At 36.0% G+C, this 23,444-nt stretch overlaps 1 protein-coding gene and 2 long non-coding RNA genes across 4 annotated transcripts; 2 read left to right on the top strand and 1 right to left on the bottom strand.

Moving 5' to 3' along the window:
* The first annotated feature begins 3,334 nt into the window (after positions 1 to 3,334).
* On the top strand, positions 3,335 to 5,711 carry LOC129924479 (uncharacterized). Of its 2 annotated transcripts, none has more exons than XR_008776412.1 (3): positions 3,335 to 3,547; positions 4,834 to 4,901; positions 5,230 to 5,711. It is a non-coding gene; the product is annotated as an uncharacterized LOC129924479 (long non-coding RNA). The 2 variants fall into 2 exon arrangements; XR_008776413.1 differs by having other exon boundaries at positions 3,335 to 3,751.
* Positions 5,506 to 8,576, bottom strand: LOC129924478 (uncharacterized). The gene is made up of 3 exons (XR_008776411.1): positions 7,580 to 8,576; positions 6,987 to 7,096; positions 5,506 to 6,138 (listed from the first exon to the last, which is right to left on the bottom strand). It is a non-coding gene; the product is annotated as an uncharacterized LOC129924478 (long non-coding RNA).
* Positions 8,577 to 9,989: 1,413 nt separating this feature from the next.
* LOC106051800 (beta-2 adrenergic receptor-like) lies at positions 9,990 to 11,074 on the top strand. The gene has a single exon (XM_013207003.2). It carries the CDS (start codon positions 9,996 to 9,998, stop codon positions 11,028 to 11,030), a length of 1,035 nt encoding a protein of 344 aa, XP_013062457.2. The 5' UTR covers positions 9,990 to 9,995; the 3' UTR covers positions 11,031 to 11,074.
* The last annotated feature ends 12,370 nt before the right edge of the window (positions 11,075 to 23,444 follow it).

The following is a 23,444-nucleotide window of genomic DNA, read 5'->3' as shown; positions in this document are numbered from 1 at the left end:
GGACCGTTGGGGCACCAAGCAAGACTCGTCGACCGTCTTTCTCCATTCCTCCCTGTCTTTGGCTTTAGTTAGAACATCTTTCAATGGCATGCCCGTCCATTCTTTTATGTTGTCCTCACATCTTATTCTCTGTCTGCCTCTTCTTCTTTTTCCTGGTACTGTTCTCTGAAGGAAGGTCTTTACGAGCCCCGAAGATCTTTTAATATTGCCATTGATTTTAAGCTTGCGTTTTTTTTTCGATAGTTAGCAGGTCATCACGGGGTCCGATCGCTTTAGTAACCCTGTCTCTAATCTCTTGGTTTGTGATGCGGTCTTTGAAAGTGATACCTAGGATCCTTCTGTAGCATCTCAATTCCATTGCTAGGATCCTCCATTCTAGCTCTGCAGTCAGCGTCCAAGACTCACAAACATATAATAATGTGGCCATAAATAGAATTAATGTTAATATCTTGAAATTGGCGACCCACTTTTTGTATACAAAACACATAAAGTTCATAACTTATTAAAGAGACAATACCTCCTTTATACAACTGTGGCATTTTACGTCTCGAGAGACGATCTTTTCCCATTGCAACTTCTTGTGTGACTAAAGAGGCCAATCCTTGATACACAGCTGCGATCACAGGTTGGGCATATGTAAATACCAGGCGGCGTTGCATTTTAAACTATCTTTCTACTACTCTTGTGCAATCAGAGACACTTCCTTTATGCTCGCTCTCCATGTAAATCTATCCAGTGTCACTTTTCCCCAGCTGCTAGTGTCGATTTTGAAGAGCTTCATGTCGCCTTTGCATACATCCGTATGTCGTAAAAGTGGGCAACCAGCGTCTATCCTGCCTTCTATTAGATCGCCATACAGAATGTCTTGTGGAAGTCGACCTACTGGCATTCTATGGACATCGCCAAGCCAGCTATGGCGTCTGCTGCTGATAACCTCCTTTATACAACTTACAGTTAAGTTCCCCTTTCAGAGATGTAAAAGTCATCTGTTTCTGGGGCCCACGGTTTACTTTTGCCCAGCTAATGTCATTAGAACTGGGTGGAGTCAGAGGCGCCCAAAGATCCCGAAATTAAAAATGTTCACCAGGATTCGAACCCAGACCCCCCGATTCGGAAGCCAAACGCTTTACCACTCAGCCACCGCGTGTCATACAACTTACTGAGTGATTTTGTTTTCTCTTAATCACTAAAAAATGTTCGATCAAAAAAAAAAATGCAACATTTTTACCCATCCCCAATCTACCCCACCAGCCCACCCTCTCCCCTTTCCGCCAGCCCCTCTCTCTCCCCCATATATAAATCCTGGTTAAGGGAATGTATAAATTTAATAAACTTTAAAATACTCAGTAAAAGTAAAAATGTTTGATTAGTTTGGAACAGAAATCTTTCGAAATAGCCCTCTTCCCATTGGTTAGTTTAGCTGTTTATATTTCCAAATCTCTCCCAGTCTTTTCATTTCCTTACATTTTGTTACATTACATCGCCCCCACATCTCTTCATATTCCTTTCCTTCCCTTGCTTATGTTTCTCTATTGCATTGCTTCAAAAACGTAACCCGGATATTAAAAATAGAAAACTAAACAAAGAGGAGATGACTGTAGTTAAACTTTGGGTGAAAATCCCCAATTAGAAACTTACAGTTAAATATGGAAAAGGCGATTACAGCCCCCCCCCCCCCTTTTTTTCCAATGCAGTCTACAAGTCTATGATGTGACATTCCGGGGTTTTCCAAGAGTATTTTTTCAAAGCTTTTGTCAACTCAATCTGTCTGTCTGTCTGTCTGTCTGGAACAAATCGTGTGCACGTTATTTCTCCCACTTGCCAATTTCGGATCAAGTTGAAACTTTGCCACAATCATTCAATGTCCCCTAAACAAAACATGAATACATAAAATAAATAACCAGTTATTTAATTGGTGGTAATAATAGAAAACGGGAAATAAATATTACAATATTACGAGATGTGCAGTTCTTTCCCTTAAGTAAGCTTCGCTTTTACTTTTTATCACTTTTGTCACTAACCACACTTTTAAGCAGGTGGAATGCTAGAGTTTTACTTTTGATCTCATTACAGCTTGGGAGAAACAAGGAAAAAAACAAACAAACATTGGCCGTGAAAGTTGACATTGAATGTGCCGAAGCATGAAGAAATAATTTGTAAAATGTGAGCTTATTCTTATGTGGGAGATTAATTCAGCTCGTCCGGCTCTTCTTTTATCAACTTTTAAGAAAATGATATTTTCTTAGACTTTCAATTATAACACTACAAAGATATCACGAGCGCCGCATTTAGTGAAGGGCAGGCTAGGCTACTGCCTCAGTGAATCTACAGATAAAGGATTGAAAAATATTTATAAATCGAAATTTGTACGATTTGAAATATATTTCTTTCGCATTTTTAACTGCAATATTTTAAATCTATTGGTTGGCAATACAGTCTTAGTTATGAAATGCCCGCGAGTAGCGAGCTCGTAGTTGGGAATCCCCTAGCCCTTGCAATGGGTTGGTCAATTTGTATCTTAGATATTAAAATTCTATGAAAAAAAAATTAAGGACCTATTTTACTATCGAATTCTTGAAGATCAAAATTTCAAAGCTACCTTACCGAAAATAGAAACTATACTAAGAATTTTTTTTTTTTTATGAACTAGAAGTGCACGGGGGAGCTGTCTGTTTTCAAACATGATAATGACAAATGATAGGCTCCGAACAACGATGGTAAAAAAAACGGTTATCGAAGCTAACCCCCCCCCCCACACACACACACTTAGTATTGAACGTGATTTACTCCACGAGCTTGATCTCAGCGACATCACGAACGACTTTCCAACGAAGAAATCTCGCAAAGTTTCATTGGTTAACGCAGAAATTTAGTTTTTAATCAATCGTAGTGGATTTTTAAAACTTACCGCATTCTTTATTGAAATAATTCTATTTTCTAATCATAAAATTTTGACGGAAATGTTTTTAAAAAAGGTATTTGGTAAATGATTAGTGGCATTCGTTCCTTCGTTGCCTTGGAGCCTTCAGATCTCCAAATCTGGTCCTGGATATCACTCTGTTGGTTTTTGCGTCTTCAGAGACGATTTCTTCCTTTTGCAGCTTCTCATGTCACTAATCCTTAACCTTGGATGCACATCGACGGTCACAGGTAGGCCATCTCGGAACACCAGATGCTGAACGCGTTTTCATCCTTTTTTTTTCATACTTCTAGTATCCCCAGCTGTTATCCGGGAGTCCTCCTTTATTCTTGCTCTGTCCTTGCTTTTTTTATCCCAACTGTTGGTGTCAATCGTGGAGAGCTCTTGATCTCATTGTTGTGTATAAAGATCATAGACTATATATTACATGGACTGCCAACTCTACGCACTAAGCCTATATTTTTCAATAAACAAGTCCCGTTCACGGAGGCGTCCTTGGTTGCGTGGTAAATTGACTTCCGGTAGATTTTTTTTTACGTATAAAGAAACCATTCTCGAAGATTTTTACCATCACTTTTACAGCAAATCATGAATGGAAACTGAATTGTTAAAGAAGATGTTACAGAGGTAAGTGTGCACAAATCAATTTCTGACTTAGATCTATAACTGTAAAGCTTTATAGCTGATTTTCTTAGCCAATATAGACTAATTAGCCAAGCCTGTATTTTCTTGTTTACGACATTGATTGAATTGAGGTTCTTGTGAGAGCATAGCCTATATATATATATATATATAAACCAAATAGTAAGACTTATTCAGAAGGATAACCCGGTAAATTTAGATCTATATGCTCTTACTATAATAGGCTAAAATGACCTTTCGTTTATAAGTTGTAAAAAAGTCCTATATTATGTGTAGGCCTAAAGTAAAAGTAATAAGTCTAGATGTAAAGTTTTCTCCGAGTTGAAAAATGTAAGAAAAGTATGTTTGGCATTTAGATGCTGTCGTTGATAAAATAGAAAAAGTACATTCTGTGATGTTTTATATCAAGTTATTATAACACAGTGCAGGACAGGCCACTGTCCTGTTGCCTCATGTTTCTCACGGCTATGGCCAAATTTCGAATCCTGGTGCCCCCGTGCCTCATTTTCTGTATGACTGCCCCAGATTTGCTGATCTCCGTCTCAACAGGTCAGAACCATAAAATTCTCGATCTGTATGGTGACATGTAGGCCTATGCACTACGCAATACAGCAGGGTTTCTGTCCAGGGCTTTTGCAAGAGAAGATTTGAGCCTTTCAAGCCCTCACTCAAATGGAGTTTGATGATGTTGACTTTTTATGCCCTTTTTTCTGTCTTGGTGAGAGTTATTGTAAGACTGAATTATTGATCCGCAGCTGTTGAAGTATTGACTAGCCTTTGTAATAATTACTGCGAAAGGTAGTGAGAGCAGCATCGTCGTCAAACATCAGTTCCCTAATCAGGTTATGTAGTTTCCTCGTTTTGGTCAAGCCAGTTTAAGAAGCCTTCCATCCGATCTACTGTGGATATATAGGGCCTACTCCATCTTCCAAGGCGCTATGAGAGTACAGACGAAACAATTCCGAATAGTGTTGATGGCCAAAACCCATCCTTGTTTTACCCTGCTCTTGATAGATAATACCGGTACCTAAAAGTCTTAGAGGAAGAACTGTCAAACTTTACAGTTCATATCATGTGAAGCTAACAGTAGTTTCAATAGCTTATTTGGACAATTTTCACGAGTAAAAACCACTTCTGCTTAGTGTGAGCATATTGCTAAATGAAGTTCATATTTCTATTACTTTCTACTCAAGTCACCCAATAGAAATTTTATTTAAAGCGAAAACTTTTTATAATGCATTTTTCGTTGTTTTTGTTTTTTTTTACTTAAGGAGCATACTACTTCCACAAACCTGATTTGATTGTCACTAACTTTCAAATTGAAAGGGATCTACTACAAGTGAGATTTTTTTTACTTTCTCCAATAACATTGTGTTATCAATACATGTATCACTTTAAATTACTTGTAATTGTGAAATAATAGGTAAAAAATCTCCTTAAGTACATGTTATATTTAATCCTATGCATACAATTTATTTACATATAAAAAAATCATTAAAGCAGGCTTAATTGTAGAGAAAAAATTATTTCTTGTGATTGCATTGAAATCAACTTTAAAGATGCTGTCCATTGTTGTAACATAAAGTAGTCTTACATTTTTTAATTAGCAAATATATATATTTATAACATGTCTAAACTAGTTTGAATTTCTTTTCTTTTTTTCTCAGCTGCTCATGAATTTCGAGATTTTACAGCTAATAGAGGAACAAATTTTACCTGCTTCCACTTAGCCAAACAGCAAGGAAATATGCTATTGTAATGAGTAGAAGATATTTGTCATTTAGAGTATCATGCAACAGCTAATTATCAGTCCACACATTTCAAGATGAGGAAAAGAACAGTATAAGCTACATTCATTGATGCATTATTTATACAAAAATGTATAGTCAACCCAGTCATCACTCCATTTTTTTATGAAGCCAGTTACAGTTACCATGAAGGGATGAAATTTCAGATAATATTCTGTTTATTTCATGAAATGAGAATAGGCCTACATCAGAAATTGAAATGGTCATCTTCAGTATTTAATGTTTCATCTAAAAATGATAATTATATTAATACATATTTGATGTACAAACAAATGAAAACCATTCAAACACTTTTTTTTTGTGAAGTATAGATGATTAAACTTGTAAGTGTCTGAACAATACTACATCGACATTAACTTATTATTATAGACTTTTTACAGGAATGTATCGCAAGCTTGACTGAAAGAGAAAGTTGCTATAATTTAAATAATAAAATGTAATAGTTTAAACATGTAACTAAAAATTGAATAATGCTAACATTTATTGACAAGTGAATATTGGTAATGATGTGCTTTCTATTTTAATAAGTCAATAATATTAGTAAGAACAATATTATCTTCACTTTCTTAATATTATAAACACAATATTTCCTGAAAAGATTTTTTTAAATTATAGAAATAATGCTCAAGTCTACAGAAATGGTAGTTTTCAGAATCATCAAATCAAGGACAACATAGTTTCATGAACTTCCAGCTATCAGCAAGCTCCTGGTAGGTATTATGGAGCACATTCTCTCAGAGGATCACAGGCACTGGACAAATTCTAGTACTGTTGATGGAATAGAAACAACATACATTAAATTCATAACAAGTCACCAATTCAATCTTAGTTTCATATAGTACCAAACTTCCATATGTTCAAGTCCTTTACGGATAAAATCAATTCTGAAAACATCTAACAAAACAGTTCCTTAAAAAGTATATTAGGAGTATAGTAAAGTATATTAGAGGTTTTACACAAAAAATGCTATGGGAACATATTATGAAACTAAAATATTACAAAAAAAAGGAATAGTATAATAATAACAATATTTAATATTTGACATTATATTCAGTAATATTATGAAAATTTAATGAATGATTAAATGCACTTGAAAGTGAAGGGAACAGATTTAAAAAAAAATTCAGGAAATTTTCTGCACAAGCATGCTGAGGTAACCCAAATAAAGAGAGTCATTGAATATTGTACTGAGTGTTTGAAACATAATTTTTTACTGCATACATTAAATTATAAACATATCTTTGCTAATTTAAAGGGAGAATTTGAAGACAGCTTTTATTCTTTTTGCACTAAGATAAAAGTATTAAATTTTAAGCTGCCCTACTTACTGGAAGGAGGCCTGGTGGCTTAGCGGTAAAGCGCTTGGCTTCCAAACCGGGGACGGGGGTTCAAATCCTGGTGAAGACTGGAATTTTTAATTTGAGTCTGAGTCCACTCAGCTCTAATGGGTACCTGACATTAGTTGGGGAAAGTAATGGTGGTTGGTCACTGTGCTGGCCACATGACACCCTCGTTAACCGTAGGCAACAGAATGGTCAGAAACAGATGATCTTTACATCATCTGCCCTATCGATCACAAGGTCTGAAAGGGAAACTTTACTTTTTTTTTTACTTACTGGAAGTTTCGTAGGAAGAGTTTCTGGCATAACAAGTGAGTTTTGTGGCATTCATCCTATTGATAAACTCTTAGAAATAAGAAAGCATCATTTCTTCTTGAAATATACATCTGCGGAAAAGAAAAGAACAATAGCTTTTAATGTGAGCAATAATAAAATTCTAATTAAATTTAAAAAATCTCCAAAATATTTATAGTGACTTAGTTCAAAGAATTATGTAAAGACTTTCTTTAAGCATTTTCTCAACTCATCTGACATCCTTTTCCACCAAGATAACTGGTTAATCTGTACTTCTAATTGAGAATTGTTGCATAATATATTTAATTCTTATGCAAGAAAGTACCGGTATAATTTGAAGGAAAACACCTTAGATAACAAAAGAGTGGTATTGGCCTGCATGAGAAAATTATCACTTTAGAAATACCCTTCACAGGCTGGAGGGAATATAATATGTTTTATTTACAACATAACAACAATATTGTGTAAATATTCACCTATAAGTTAGCTTTAAATAAAATAGCACATGGATTCTTACAATTAAAATAGACTTACATAACGTTTAAAAATAAATGATTAATTACTTAAAAACTTACTGTTAAATGTATTTATACAGCTTCTGGCACTGTGTGAAAACTCCTTTGAAAACAATAAGAGCATATTGTGGCAGTATCTGGGTAAATACTTGATTCCACACATTGAATGGTAGCAATTAGAGCCCTTTGGGTACCTTTCAACATCCTTTGTGTACTTCTTTGGTAGTTAAGAGAAAAGTTAAGATCTAGATCTACAGTGAATAAATAGCACAATTTGGTACCTATTGCCTACTAGAATATGTGAGAATAATGAAAAACGAAAATAGAACCGATTAGAATGTCTAGTCCAATCTAGTACAGTTGTTTATATCTAGGCAACATATGAGTTGTGATCAAAAGAGCTAGATCTAGTACATGAGTAGGGCCTATGTTAATGGGTATGGCTGTAGATAGTAGTATTGCTCATCAGAAACATTAAATCTGTAGTGTATAATCAGTGTATAAATCACAAATGGGAATAGATCTAGATACAGATTCTAGATCTTATAACTTTGTCTTATAAGAGTCTAGGTCTATTATTATCATATAAAATATAGATATATAAACTAGATATAGATTAGAGTCGTTAGTAAAGATAAAGTAGATCTTCAAATAGTTTAAAGAACGATCTGTGACACTGTGAGCCAAGCACTTCCATTCATGATTCACATATGAAGAAGCTAAGGCTAAGGCGCCTAAATAAGGGCTAGACGAAGTTTAAGTTAACAAGTCAGGAAGTCAGATTAAAATTAATCATCATGATCAAGGTAAGATGAAGCTGAACATCTAGACTTGAAATTATCCTAGATCTAGTCTAGAGTCAACAAGAGCTAGATTCTATATAATAGGGGGCCTATATAGATTCTATATCTTCATTCTCTGGGTTTATCAGACACACAAAGATGATGAATCTAGAGACTCGACGTTCATAATATTTTTAGTCATAATTTTGTTAAGAGTACTATAGGCATAGCCAGATTTTTTATAAAAACAAATTATTATTTTACAAACTTAAAAATGGGCATTTATATAAATAGTGATTAGTGTTCTATTATATATATATATATATATATATATAATACATGGCAGTCCATGTAATATATAATCTATGGTAATTTCTGTCCAACTAACTACTACATTTACCAAAAAATAATGTTTCCTTTTTTTTATATATATATATAGTAGTGTAGTAGTGTGTTGTGTGTAAGTTCGTATTTGTAGATAAAGTTTATAGCCATAGGTCACTACAACTGGGTGAAAGTCTACATGTTTATGTGTACAATCACTTTCTAGTGAAGTAGAGCCTAATGATTCTAAAATTTTATTGGGCGAATATATTCGAAACAATATCAGATCTTTTTATAGCTTTTAGAAGAATTGGATGTTATTTGGGATTCTAGTTAGTTAAAAAAAAAAAACACTAAAAACTTGAAGGCCGAAATTTTTATGCAGATTTTTCAGTTAGTCATACATACATCGTTGATTTTTTTTTATGGTTGATTTTCCATTACTATAGATACAAATGCACATTATCTTGAAATTAAAATCAAATTGAATAAAAAAAAATATTTGTAGATCTGAACAAAAGTTGGTAAAGATGTAAGATTGTAGGCTTATTGACTCACTATATTGTTATTTTATTTAGACTGACTCATTCACAGACTTAACTTAGGCTTATATCACCCATTATATACAAAATTAATAAATGACACTCTCAGAAATGTATTGACTCTTTCAGTAAATCGCTTATCACATTTAAAATATACATTGTAAATTTAAAAATAATGATAATAATTATCAAATGTGATGAAAAAAAAAGAAAAACAAATAATCCAAACTGGCAGCACCAATTAGCAGACAATTAATGTCGTAAACAAGAATACAAGAAATACAGGCTTGGCTAATTATCTATATTGGCTAAGAAAATCAGTTACAAAGCTTTATAGTCATAGATCTAAGTCACAAATTGATTTGTGCACACTTACCTCTCTAACATCGTATATGACAATTAAGTTTCCATTTATGAAGTGATGGTAAAAATCTTCGGGAATAGTTTCTTTATATAGTAACAAATTCTACCGGAAGTCAATTTACCACGCAACCAAGGACGCCTCGGTGAATGGAACTTATGCTTAGTTTCCTTAGTGTTGGCAGTCCATGTAATATATAGTCTATGATAAAGATAGACATTTTTTCTTGTACTTAAATTTTGTAGACATTACAAATTATTTAAGGTTTAATCTTATTCTAAATATATAAGAGATCATTTTGACATCCCCGATTGTCTTTCTTGTGTAAAGATTTTATGTTGTAAGTTTTGTCCGTATAATAAATGCAAACCTTTATATTTATTGAATTATTCATTTATTTATTTGCATATTTATATGTTTTTCATGTGTGTTTTAGGTTCTCATTTCACAATGTACTTATTGAGCTTATGATGGTCACTGTGTTGGACAACAGCACACTGGGAAATGAGCTTACCATAACAACACCACTGCCGGACAGCTTTGAGGAGGATGAGGGCGCTGTGGAGTTTCATTTATTTATCGCCGTGATCAGCGTGGCCTTGGCAGCTTTTATCTGCTTCGGCAATGCGATGACCCTGCTGGCAATCTTTCGAAACAGTCTTCTCCAGACTACGCCCAGCCTGTGCATCGGTTCACTGGCTGTGGCTGACAGCCTGGTGGGTCTACTGCTGCTTGTCCAGGGGATCGGCGATTTCATGCTTTCGGAAAATTTTTTGGAGCACAATGAACAGCTGTGTCTATCTCTGATGAGTCTTCTGTTCGTCTCCGTCACTGCCTCTATGCTGAGTATGGTGTTGGTCGCCGTGGACCGGTATATTTACATCTCCTATTCCCTGCACTACACAACTCTTGTAACCAGAACCAGGTCCTCCTCGCTCATCGCCCTGATCTGGGTGATCGCGATGGTCTATGGGACAATCCCAGCATACACTAGCCACTACCAAAGTGCCCAAGGGTGTGAGCCTACCCACTCTTTCTCAAGAACTTACATGATCATAGTTCACCCGACTCTGTTTTTCTCCGTCTGTGCGGTGACGCTGTTTTTATACTGTCAAATCGGAAGGACTGCGGTGCGGCAGAGGAAGCTTATCAACGCTCAGAAAGGCAACATCTTCTGCGCTGACAAGAAAATCAAGAGCAACTTCTCAAGAAGCTCTTTGAAGCTGGTCAAGCTCCTCATGGCTGTGTTCGGATTTTTCTTCATCAGTTGGTGCCCACTTCTGGTAGTGTCCATTCTGGAGTACACCATCCACGTCAACCACCACGTGCTGACCGTTTGCGGACTTCTGGCAGTGATGAACTCGGGAATCAACTTTCTGATGCTCAGCTTCATGAACGCAGATTTTCGCAACGAGTTCCGGAAAATTTTGTGCTCTCGGTGCGGAGCTCGCAAAGTTTATCCAATAGCGCCATCCACAATCTCAAAGTCATTTCCAGACTAATGTGTACAATAGGTCTTAAATGTGTACAGTAGGTCTTAAATGTGTACAGTTGGTCTTAAATGTGTACAGTGGGTCTTAAATGTGTACAGTGGGTCTTAAATGTGTACAGTGGGTCTTAAATGTGTACAGTGGGTCTTAAATGTGTACAGTTAAATAATTAACGTCGCTGCACTTGGACTGAGGCCGATCGTTATATAAGGCCTGAACAATGACCTGCGACGTCACAATCTATGGGCAGTTTAGACCAATAGCTCGTTGCCACGTCGTATGGAACTGTGACGTGGCAACGAGCAAATGGTCTAAAATGCCCTCAGGTTGTGACGTTGTAAGTCAGTGTTGAGGCCTTCTAGGATGAAAGGTTTTGCTGGTAAGGAAACTCTTGTTATAATTTTATAAGCTTACATTATGGCTTAGAAAAATGGGTAAACATTCAACGTGGGACGAAAATTTGTGCGCACACATAACTCCAACAAAGAAAATAGTTACGATGAGCTTAATAAACAAACATTATTTCAAAATAGCAGAATTAGAAATATGTGTTTTGCATCCTGTGTATTTATGAACATGCTTCCATTTCTACTCAAAGTGTATACCACTTGTCTATACGTTTCCATGTCACATGATCTGTTAATGCTTTAGATTAGAAAGACACCAAGATAAAGGCGAATTCCTCTTTTCATATGCTAGGACAAATTTGTACAAATGCTCCTTCTTCCCTAGTGCTATTAGAGTATGGAATGAGCTGCCATAGTCAGCCAGGAAAACCAATAACTGGCAGAATTTTATTCATTGATTAACATGCTTGACTATATTGAAATAGAAACACGCGTAGGGCTTAATCTTTTTCTTTTTGTTTAAAGTAACGTCTGTGTTTCATAAGATAAGATAAGAAATTTCAAATGTGCTTTGACTTTTCTGTCATAGAGCTCCCAATAAACTACTTTTTTACCTTGAGCTTTCTTAGAAAAAACTCGAAAAAATACATTTGATTAATACTATATTAGTCCATGGTAGTTTACGTTGGTCTTCAATATTCGCTACGATGAGAGGTTTTAGATGTAAAAGCTATTGAGCATTTTTATTTATCTTCCTAATTTATTATTGTGGCAGCTGAGGTGTAAAACGATTGGCTTCCTGGATTTAGAATTTCTGAGATTTTTAAGAACGCCCTTGACTCCACCCAACCATATAGGTACCATTGGGGCAAAGAAAAAGCGGTTGGTCATTGTGCTGGCCACATGACACCCTCGTTTACTGATGGTAACAGTGCACATCGTTTGCCCCATAGATCGCAAGATCATGAAAGGAATTCCTAAATCTATTTTTTAGTTCAGTGCACTTTTCTGTATATGTTTTGTTTTTAGCCTAATGCACATCTTTAGTTTCTCATATCCTGATCAAATCTTTTGCTTTCGATGCTCTACAAAAAAATACACACGTCATGTTAAAGTGTGTGTGTGGGGGGGGGGGGGGGATTGCGGGCGTAATACATAAATGGCAAAGCAATTGACTGTGATTTGAACTATGATATCCTGGTATGCATTATTGAGGTATGGTGATCCTAAGGTTTTGAATGTCAGGACGATGGCGCTGGAAGCCGGACCGGATTTAGACTTGATAAGGCCCTATGGCTAAGCTTTTTGAGATATGGCTCTCTTGTAATCAATATAAGGTAAATTTTTTTCTTTGCTCTTTAATAAAAAAAAAACGATTTAAAATATTCCCTGAAACATTTTTTAGGAACCCTAAAGCAAGTGAGGGCCTTAAGTTAGAACTTGTATGTTGCCTATAGGTAAATCCAGCACTGGCTTGAAGCTGTGAACTTTGATGTGTATCATCAGGGCGTCTATTAAAGCGAGTTTTAACTTTTATTGTTGTGTGATTTTAAAAGGGTAACTAATGTGCTGGCCACGTGACAACGTGAACTAAAATGTTCATTAAGTTCATTTTGTCTTTGCTGAACAGATTTATACACAAATGTTTTTATTCTCAAACCACTTTTTTTGTTTACAATGTTAATAATGTAATATAACAAGGAATTACATTGAATGTACAAATAAAGATGATTATTACACCTTCATTGTTGTATTTATATTGCTTTGATGAATGGCGAGACGAGAAGGGCTGAGATCGGAGTTCACTGAAGAATAAATGCTGTCCTATTCATAAATTCGAGGACCTTTTTTAATTTACACATTCCGGCTATTAGTTATTGGTATGTAATGTATAGGTCGGGGACGATGTAGACAATAGATAATGATTAATGCATCACATAATGAAATTGCATAATAATTAATACATCACATAATGAAATCGCATAATAATTAATACATCACATAATGAAATCGTATAATAATTAATACATCACATAATGAAATCGTATAATAATTAATACATCACATAATGAAATTGCATAATAATTAATACATCACATAATGAAATTGCATAATAATTAATACATCACATAATGAAATTCCCGACTAAACCTCTATGCTAAGTTAATTAAACACCTAGTTACTTACTGTTCAGATACTGGAATTAATCACAGCAGGAAATAATTTTAGTTATGATGCTAGAAAAACCCTGTTTCCCTAAACAATTTATGTCGGACAAGAAGCTACGTCACACCAGTAAGTAATGCGAAGACATATCATTAGGTTAATGGTTACTTCATACTAAATAAACCCTCAATCCGGGGTAAGCCTAGGTCTGAAGGAGAGCACTCAGGAGATTTGATGGGATAGTTCATAAAAATAGCATAATGTTAAGCGGGTGAATTTTGGGCTGAGGGGAGCTAACATTTTTGTTAAATGCAGCGTTTCTTTTGAAGGGTACGCTCCAATTGTAGGCCTACAAGTGCTTAAAATAATTATTAAGTTTAATAATGTATCGAAAACTGTAAGCATGACTTATTTCTTTAATAGAAATATTAGCCTGTGTTGCTTTTTCATCGCCAAGTATGTAGGCCCTAAAGGATGAAGCCTAATAGCACTGTCTACGGATGTAGGCTATTACATTATTTCAGTAAATTAGTATTAGGAATATTTAGGATATTCAATGCAGAATCTGTAAACGATTTTTTTTTCAAACACGACGCTGAGTTTGCTACTTTTATAAGAGAATACAATAAAACCTTTAACAATTTAATACTTGCCATAGTGGCATTCATGAGGCCCTTTAGGTGACCCTACCGGCCCATTTGGGTATCGGCACACCGGGCATTTGCCAGAATGCCCACATAGCCAGTCCGCCACTGGTGAATGGCAATTAATGAAAAGACAGACTGTTGGAAGAGCTGGTATCCAAATGCAAAAACTTCAACTGTCATGACATTGAACTAGAGAATCACCTGTGTGAGCAAAGCTAGAAGAAAAAAAAGTCCGTTCAATATTTATAATATGTCGTTTACTGATTTAAATTCTTGCTGTTAGGTTGATCTTATTGATTTCAAGTCCCTTTCAGATAAAGAAAAGATACACATTGATTCACCAGTGAGAGCTGAGTGCTGAGGGACATACATACATAAACCTTACATTCAATTATATGTATTAGACGTGTTGTTTTCCGATTTATATCCTTGCTATCTTATTGATTTTATGTCCCATTCAGATAAAGAAAAGATACAAATAGATGCACCAGTGAGAGGCATTTTCTTTTTCACTAAGTAGATATACTATTGGGTCAAAAATGTCTGACATGGAATTCCACGCGAAATTTTTGTTTGCCTGAATAATGAATATATGTTAAACGTCGCTTCGTCTGAGATTAAAGGTTTTGGTTTTACAGCCTACGATTTACTGGCATCAAATACATTGCAGCTAATCTTTTAAAATGTACTTTAGTCGTATTGTCATTGTCCTCTTCTGTAAGGCTTGGTCCTTCTCTTTGTCCTCCACAGTAAGGCTTGGTCCTCTTCTTTGTCCTCCTCTGTAAGGCTTGGTCCTCTTCTTTGTCCTCCTCTATAAGGCTTGGTCCTCTCTTTGTCCTCCTCTGTAAGGCTTGGTCCTTCTCTTTGTCCTCCTCTGTAAGGCTTGGTCCTCTTTTTTTCCTCCTCTGTAAGGCTTGGTCCTTCTCTTTGTCCTCCTCTGTAAGGCTTGGTCCTTCTCTTTGTCCCCCACAGTAAGGCTTGGTCCTCTCTTTGTCCTCCTCTGTAAGGCTTGGTCCTTCTCTTCGTCCTCCTTTGCAAGGCTTGACCCCTGTCTTCCTCCTTCTCTGTAAAGCTTCTTCCACCTTTTTGTTCTCTTTTGGGTGTGTCCGTGTTCGGTAACCTTAATTTCTTTATCTACCCAACAATAGAAAAGACTGAGGAAGAGATGAGAAATTGAATGTTAAAAAGCTTACAAACAGAACATGTGGCAGACGATAGTTACAAAAATAAGCGTGGATTTATTGAGAGATTTGTATATTACCATTTCATAATGTAAATTAAAGCATTTTGTTATAACACTATAATCTTCTTATCTTATCTTATCTTATCTTATATAATACAGACGTTACTTCAAAAAAGAAGATGATTACGTCCTACGCGTCATGCATTTAGTCATGCATATTAACCAATGACTTAAATTCTGCCAAGTAACTGGTTTTCCTGGCTAGCTCAGGCAACCCATTCCATGCTCTAATAGTGATATTACTTTTAATTTCTAATCAAAACAAGACTTTGGCTTGAATATTCCATGTCCATGGACGATCTGGTCGGGGCAGCTTTTGCAAAAAAAAAAAATTAAAATATATATAATATATATATAATGTCAAAATGTGCACTATTTCCGGTATTGAAAGCCAACAAATTGCATATTCTGAGGTATCTACTGTGCATTATCATGTTATTAAAAAGTTTTATTTCAAAAACCTATTGTGCTATCCTTACTGACTTAGACTCCCTCGCGCAGTTCGGGGCATTTGGCGGCATGCTGTTTCCACAAAAATCAATCACCTTTAATGTCTGAAGCCTCTTCTCACCTGCTCTAAGGACCTCCATGAAAGTGTGGCGCCAAGTTGTACTAGGATGTCATCGCAACTCTTATTATGCGTAATTCATTTTGTCGGAGAACTTTCGCACTTTCACATCCTTACTAGGGGACGACTTCCAGTTCGGCATAACTGACTCCTAAAATTTGTGTTAGCCATCTTTGTTGAGCCACATTTAGTGTTTTTCAATTTCGGCAGATGACTATTCACTGCACTTAATTAATGGAGCCCAGCCACTGGTAGAAATGTGTAATCTCTCTGGACTACGCTCTTAGAATTAGGTGAATGTAGTTTGCTTTAGATTTTATATCGAAAAGTGAAGTTTTATCGTCAAAATCATCTGTTGGGGGGTTTTAAACTAAAAAATCTCTGGAGTTTTTTTTTTATTCAAAACCCCATTTAGCTACGGTCATAGAATTTGGTGACTGTAGTTTGCTTTAGAATAATATTGAAGAGAGGGGATTTTAAACTCAAAACTACCTGGAGGGGTTTTAAACTTTAAAAAAAGCATTCTGGAGGAGGGAGGTTTAAAATAAAAAAAACCCATAGGCTTGGCTACGCTCAAAGAATTTTAGTGTGTAATTTGCTTTTTTTTTATATATATTGAAGAGGTACATTTTTAGCTTCAAACCCCGATGAAGGGGGTTTTAACTAAAAACCCCTTTGGCTACGCTCATAGATTTTGAGTTTGTAAATTGTTTTTTTTTATATTGAAAAGGGGGGGTTATCGTAAATTTTGGAGGGGGTTTTAAAATCAAAATCTTCATTAGCTGTGTTCTTGGAATTTGGGGATTGGCGTTTGCATTTTTTTGTTTGCTTTGTTTTATAGAAGAAGGGGATTTAACTGCAAAACCCCCTGGGCAGTGCTGGGGCAAGTGATGGTTTAGTATTAAAATCTCTCCTAAAATAAACAAAATCAAAACAAAAAATCAGTCACAAACTTAAAACTATTTAACTATTTTTCCTCTTCAAATAGAGAAAGAGAGAGAGAGAGAGAATTTTAAAAAATGCGTACAAATGAACAAAAGTTCGCTTACGATCTCCCAAATAGCCAGATCACCATCGCACACACTAGGAAATAAAAATGCCATCAGACGTTTTGTAAACACGCTGCAATGCAGTGGATAATTCACAACGTCAGTGCCCCGCTCCCGTACTCTTGATTAGTAGCCAAAGAAATGTGTGTATCTGTCAGTCCAAACCATGCATTTAAAATATTCCCATTTAATTGGACAGATGAAAAGGAATAATTTTGCAACGAGGAACTTTACTTCTAAATTTTGAAAAGTATTGGGAAAAAATTTTAGAAAATTATATGGCAGCTTTTTTTTCTCTTAATCGTTCAAACAATATATGTTTCTTTAATTATCTAACCTTCTTTGTTTCAAGTATTTGTGTCTGAGTGTGTGTTTTTAGTCTAATTTTCAACATCGCAAGGTAAATATTATAGATTTTACTGGCGTACAGGAAGGAGGCACTGTTTGTAGCTAGACCTAGAGCTAACCTATCTTAGTAAATTATTCTCTTACCAACGTAGATAGCTTACGTTTTTAGTTTTATTTGTTTTTTCTGTCATTTGACAAAACGTCTCTCACTAAATTATTTCACTGTCCAAAATTTTGTGCAATAGCCTATATAGAGTCTTTGTCAGTCTATTATAAAGCAGTTTTAATCGAAGTTTGTCTTGTGTTATTGTGCTATGAAATATTCTGCTACTTAAGTTTGTCTTGTGTTATTGTGCTATGAAACATTCGGTATCTGGTCAATTGTTCGCGCGTCAATTGTTCGCGTGTCAATTGTTCACTTGGTCTCTTCATCCCAGGTCATTTCATCCCCGGTCACTTCATACCCCGTCACTTCATCCCCCGGTCACTTCATCCCCTGGTCACTTCATACCCCGGTCACTTCATCCCCAATTAAATATTTTATATATAAATATGATTATGTAGAATGATGAAAGGCCAAGGTGTGGTGCAGGTAGTGGAAATCTTTGGAGAGATATAAGTGCGATTAGAATAATTATGACCGTGCCGCTGATAACTTATCATCAAAGGCCAAGGTGTGGTGCAAGTAGAGGGAATCTTTTGAGAGAGTATGTTTATGTTTATGTTAAAGTTTGTTTATTATTCTGAATTATTGATCTTTCATTGATTTAAAGTATGAGGAAATAGGCACGCGAACAATTGACATGGTACCGAAACATTCTGCTACATAGGTTTGTCTTGTGTTATTGTGCTATGAAACATTCTACTTACGCGCTCAAACTCTAAAGTCGTCCTTACGCTTAGACTCATTTTCTCTTAGGTCCTTCAGCGCGGTTCGACGCTCAGGGAGGCACAGATCTGTCATAGGCGGCTTCCACAGCCTGTTCCCAGCTGGTGCCCACAGATGTTATATTGTTATGTCTTCTAATAAGGTGCGACGCCATGTTGGTTTAGGGAGCGAGTGCCAGAAAGGAATCAAGGATTTCTCTATTGAGAATGGAGGGTTAAATGCGGGACTAGTGACCCGATAATGTCAAGCTTCATTGCATCATTCATCTGACATCACAATGCTATCGGTAGATCTTAATAAGATCCTAGCAACTAGGCCAACACTTAAATTAAATGAATCTTTTTCCATAGAATAAAAACTAAAAAAAACATAATTTAAATATGTTCAACCATTTACTTAATAATTATATAACAATTTTTAATAAAAAAGATTTTATTTCAGAAGACAGAAAAGGAACCAATGCACCGATTTCGAGGTAGATAATGTAGTCGCTTTCGATATTTAAGCGAGCTAGACAATCAAAAATTGGATCAACGTTGTCGATGCCCTCAATATGTCTTCTGATGAACTGAATGCCACCACTACGTTAAAGCAATCCATTCCCCTGGAACCTCTTTTAGTGGACTATCTTATCGTTACGCTGAACGTAGTCTGCGGTGAGGTCATCGGCGTGATAGGTATTTTTTGCCAATGGCATTTCGATTGCAGTCTTCTGCAAGTTGGGATTTCATGACAGCGTGGACGTCACTTTGACCGCACTGGCCATCAGTGACATTGGCTCCTTGGTCTCACTTCAGTTTTACAACATCATGGTCAATCCGTGGATGTCGTCCGCCCAGCTTCCCTTTGAACCTCCTGATGCTACGATTCTGTTTTGTATATACCCCCACATTTACTTCATAAGGGTCACCGGGCTTATAACTGCTTGAAAGGTGTGTCTGCGTGGTTCTGCCTCTGAAGGTCAAAGACATATTCACATGTAAAAGAGCAATACTTATTATATTGATTCTATTCTTGATATCAATTTCCAACGTCATAGCGCCATACTTCTTCTTCAGCTTTGGTTGGATATTCTCTCCGGAACGAAATGCATCTATTCTACGAATAATTCCGAAGAATCGGCATCGGTCTATCTTACATGTTTAACGATATATATTTATACAGTATCTGACATTTGCTGTTCTTATAGCCTGCACCGTTATTACAAGCGTAAACCTACACAGAAACGCCACCTGGAAGAAGTCGATTTCCAAGGGGAGGTCACCGGAAAGTTGAAAACAAAGTGTCATTAAAAGAGATTAAAGTTGTGAGGATGCTGTCCCTTGTCTCAGTTTCATGTATCGTCTGCCTCCTGCCACTTTCTACAACTCTCACAGCTGTGGGGGTAGTCGAGGACTTAAGTCTGAACGGAGCGTATTATCAAGTATCCAGGCTTTGCTACTGCGTTTCGTTTACCATGGAGACGGTCTCATCAAATATGAACACTTTCATTGACTACAGTATGAGCAGCAAGTACCAGGGAGCCTTCCTGATGTTGTTTGTGATAGAATAAGTAGCATTCCAATTTAAATAACAAGCAAAATATATTTTTAAGAATCCTTTTTTTTTTTAATTTACAAGTCTATTTTTCACTAATGTAGAAGTTGTTTCCTTTATTCGATATCAAACAAAATACCTGGTAAATAATTACCAATAATGTATTGACTATTGACTAATTGGTAATTTTTTAAATTCATGTTTTGCTAGGTAAAAAAAATATTATTTTTTTTTAAGTTTCAGCTTGATCCGAGAATGGGTGTGGGAGAAATAACGTGTTCAATTAGCTAAGGGGGCGAAACACTAAACATTTAACCGCACCTGTTAATAATGAAGGATTAATTTCTCTTGTTGATATCAAACAAAATAAAAAAATAATTAATTTTGTTTATTGATTCATGTCTTGTCTATGTCAATGAATAATTGTGCGAAGTTTCAACTTGATCCGAGAATGAGTTTCAAAAGAGTACATAAAGACAGGAACTACAAGTTTAGAGATGCTGGAGGTAGTTTGCAAGTAAGACGCTTAGAATGGAAGACTCCACGACCGTACAACATGTAGATAAACGTTTTACAGGCTGATTAAAGTTTTATTAAATCATTTGGAGAGCGTCTGTAAAGCAGTTCTGCGGACTCGCATGTGATTTAAAAGTCTGAATTGTAGCACAACAGTGTATCAGACAGACAGACAGAGTGAGTTAATGTATTTTTTTAAAAGCACACGAAAGCACTTTAAAATACACTTTTAACGAAGTCTGTTGCAATCCAACTAATTGTTAAGAAGTAGGGATCGTTAGTTGGGGGTGTAGGGGTTTAGGCTTTCAAAACAGAAGGGACTTGCCCCAGTTATCTGTAATATGTTGAAGACACTGTCAGCATCTTTAATACTCTTGATAGGCGTGTGACTGCTGGGCAATTGTCAACTCCAACAAGTTGAATAATGAAGTCTAAATTTATACTATACAAGAACTGAACTAGCAGCACACGTATGATCCACCGTGAGTGACCCCGGCGACTCTTGTGCCTGAAGTCAGCCTGTTCTGAAAGTGTGTAAACAAACCGACGTTTGGATCTTCGAGATGTGGTCTTCCAGAATGGAAAAGCGACAGGTGCTGACTTTTTCTACTATATTCTAGAAGATTGTGGGGACCTTATATAAATCACAGAGAGAACGTGCCAGGACAGACGTTACAGTTGATACACTGGAAGTGAGTGTCACGAGTCGAGTCTGTGACCTATTTCGACCAGTTTCTAGAAGCTCGAGTTCAAACCAGTGCAAGTGTCCAGCGTAAACAAGTTAATTTTAGATATCCAATCAAAGAAAGAGGTTAAGGGAAAAAATAGCACACGTCAGCTTCTAGAAGGTCAAAGTTACTAAAATAATTATCTGAGAAGGTTCCATGATTCTGGAATGTACGATCAAAGAAAGTATAAATAAGGGGAAAGTCAGTTAGACGGGGTCCTCGCATAGTAGTGGTTCTTGTAGAGCGATCGTCCTCGCTCAGTCCTCGATTAGTAACAAGTTTTGTGATATTAGCGGGTCCATTAAGTAAAGTTTTAGTAGTTGAAGTTGAAGTTATACTAAGTGAAGTTTTATGTATTTTTAAGTTTTATTTATGAAGTGTCAAGTTGTTATTGAATTAAGAAATTAATTGGATGTGAAAGTTGAAGAAGTTATTAAAGAAGTTTGAAGAAAATACAGAGAGATGTTTCTTTCTTCATTTCATTGAATTGTCAAGTTTGATAATATAATCCCCGGCATATGTGATCATCACAGTGAGATGTGTACGGCTCCGTACAGTGAGTAGAGCGCAAAACGGCTCGATACAGATGAGAGGAGTTGAGTGCAGGAAAGTGCATTGAAGTGAAGGGAAGCAAATTGAAGTGCAGAAAAGTACAGTCGTTTACGCTACTTGTGTACAGCGACAAATCGCTGAATTTTTTTATAATAAATAAAGAAATCGAAAACTGAATTTCGCGTTCCGCGAGGCTTGACTAGGTGTTCCACGCACTACAGGAAATTAACTAGTAGGCCTACATGTGAGTTAATGTCTAAGTTAGTGCTGGGGAAAAGTTCTTGATAACAAAATAAATTTTATAACATCACTATGAACTTTCAACTGATCTAGATTCTGAATCTTAATTTTACTCAAAGATATACTAAACGGGACGGACGGACAGACATTCCACACAAAACTAATAGCGTCTTTTCCCCTTTAACTGATTTCTGGTCCACCCAGCTCTAATGGGTACCTGACTTTAGTAAGGGAAAAGTAAAGGCACTTGGTCGTTGTGCTGGCCACATGACACCCTGCTGTTAATCGTTGGCCAAAGAAACAGATGACCACAACTTAATCAATCTCATAGATCGCAAGGTCTGAAATTGGAACTTTCCTTTTTTTTTACCATTATATTTCAAAACCAGCTGCTCGTTATTAGCGGCCCATGAAAAGACGCTATTAGTAATGTGTGGAATGTCTGTCCGTCCGTCCGTCTCGTTTAGATCTCGTAAACTAGAAAAGATAATGAAAATCCGACATCATAATATTTTAGACCAATCAAAGATTTGATGCAAGGGCTACTTTTTTCTTTCCTGAAAGCGAAAAATCTAATTTTTTAAAACCACCTATGCAAGCAGTTTTTTCATAAAAATACACCACTTTTACAACTATTCACCATTAATAGTAACAAACATGTGAGGCTCTTTAGTAGGAGGAACTACTGCCAATCATATTTTGAATATATTTATGCATACGATTTTAGATATTTTGTGAAAAATTATTTTTTTTTACATTTGTATTGTCAAGTGTAAGTTCTGTCATATTAACTACTACATTTACACAAAAAGAAATGTTTCCTTTTTTTAAGAGAAAAAATCTATTTAGCATGCATATAAGTTGGACATAATTCAAAACAACAATTAATAAAGTGGTTTTCTATATCATTGCGTGAACTGCAGCGCTGCTCCATGGCTATAGAACACTGAACTAAAAGATTATTTTTTTTTACGGAAATGGTTTTTTCTTGAGGGTTTGAATAAGAGATTGTCTCTTTACAAAAAAATTTATCAATTAGATAATCATTATAAGACATCAGTTAGACCAGGTTCACATCTAACTTCACATTCACTTTCACCTATCCTTTGGTCTGCTGGACCGCTGGGGCACCATACAAGATCTGTCAACCTTCTTTCTCCATTCATCTCTGTCATTTGCATTTCATAGATGATTTGCTCTGATGTTCTTTCTGAAAATATTGAAACCTGCCTTTTTATTGAAACCTGCCTTTTTTGTGTTTCCACACAAACTGTCTTTGCAACCTTGTTATAATTTAGTTTCCTGCAACCTATTTGTGCGAAGCAAGATTTTCTGATGCTGCACCAAAGTCAACGTCTAGAAACTTGCCTGACGCCACACTCGATAGTAGTATTCAGATAGTCACTATCTTGCTTGATAAGTTGATATCAAGAGGTTATGCTCTTCAAAGACGCAATACCATCAGTCATTAGACCTTATATATCATATCTATATTTTTTAAGTTGTAATGCCTAATTTAGAATATTACCTTCATTTTTAACTATACCTTATTCTGTAGGAGCCTCGGGGCACCATGCAATATTTGTCGAGCTTTTTC

The sequence above is a fragment of the Biomphalaria glabrata genome, chromosome 2 (genome assembly GCF_947242115.1).
Source record: "Biomphalaria glabrata chromosome 2, xgBioGlab47.1, whole genome shotgun sequence".
Taxonomy (NCBI): domain Eukaryota; kingdom Metazoa; phylum Mollusca; class Gastropoda; family Planorbidae; genus Biomphalaria; species Biomphalaria glabrata.
The sequence above is the reverse complement of the archived record's forward strand: the minus strand, read 5'-3'. Positions and strand labels throughout refer to the sequence as shown.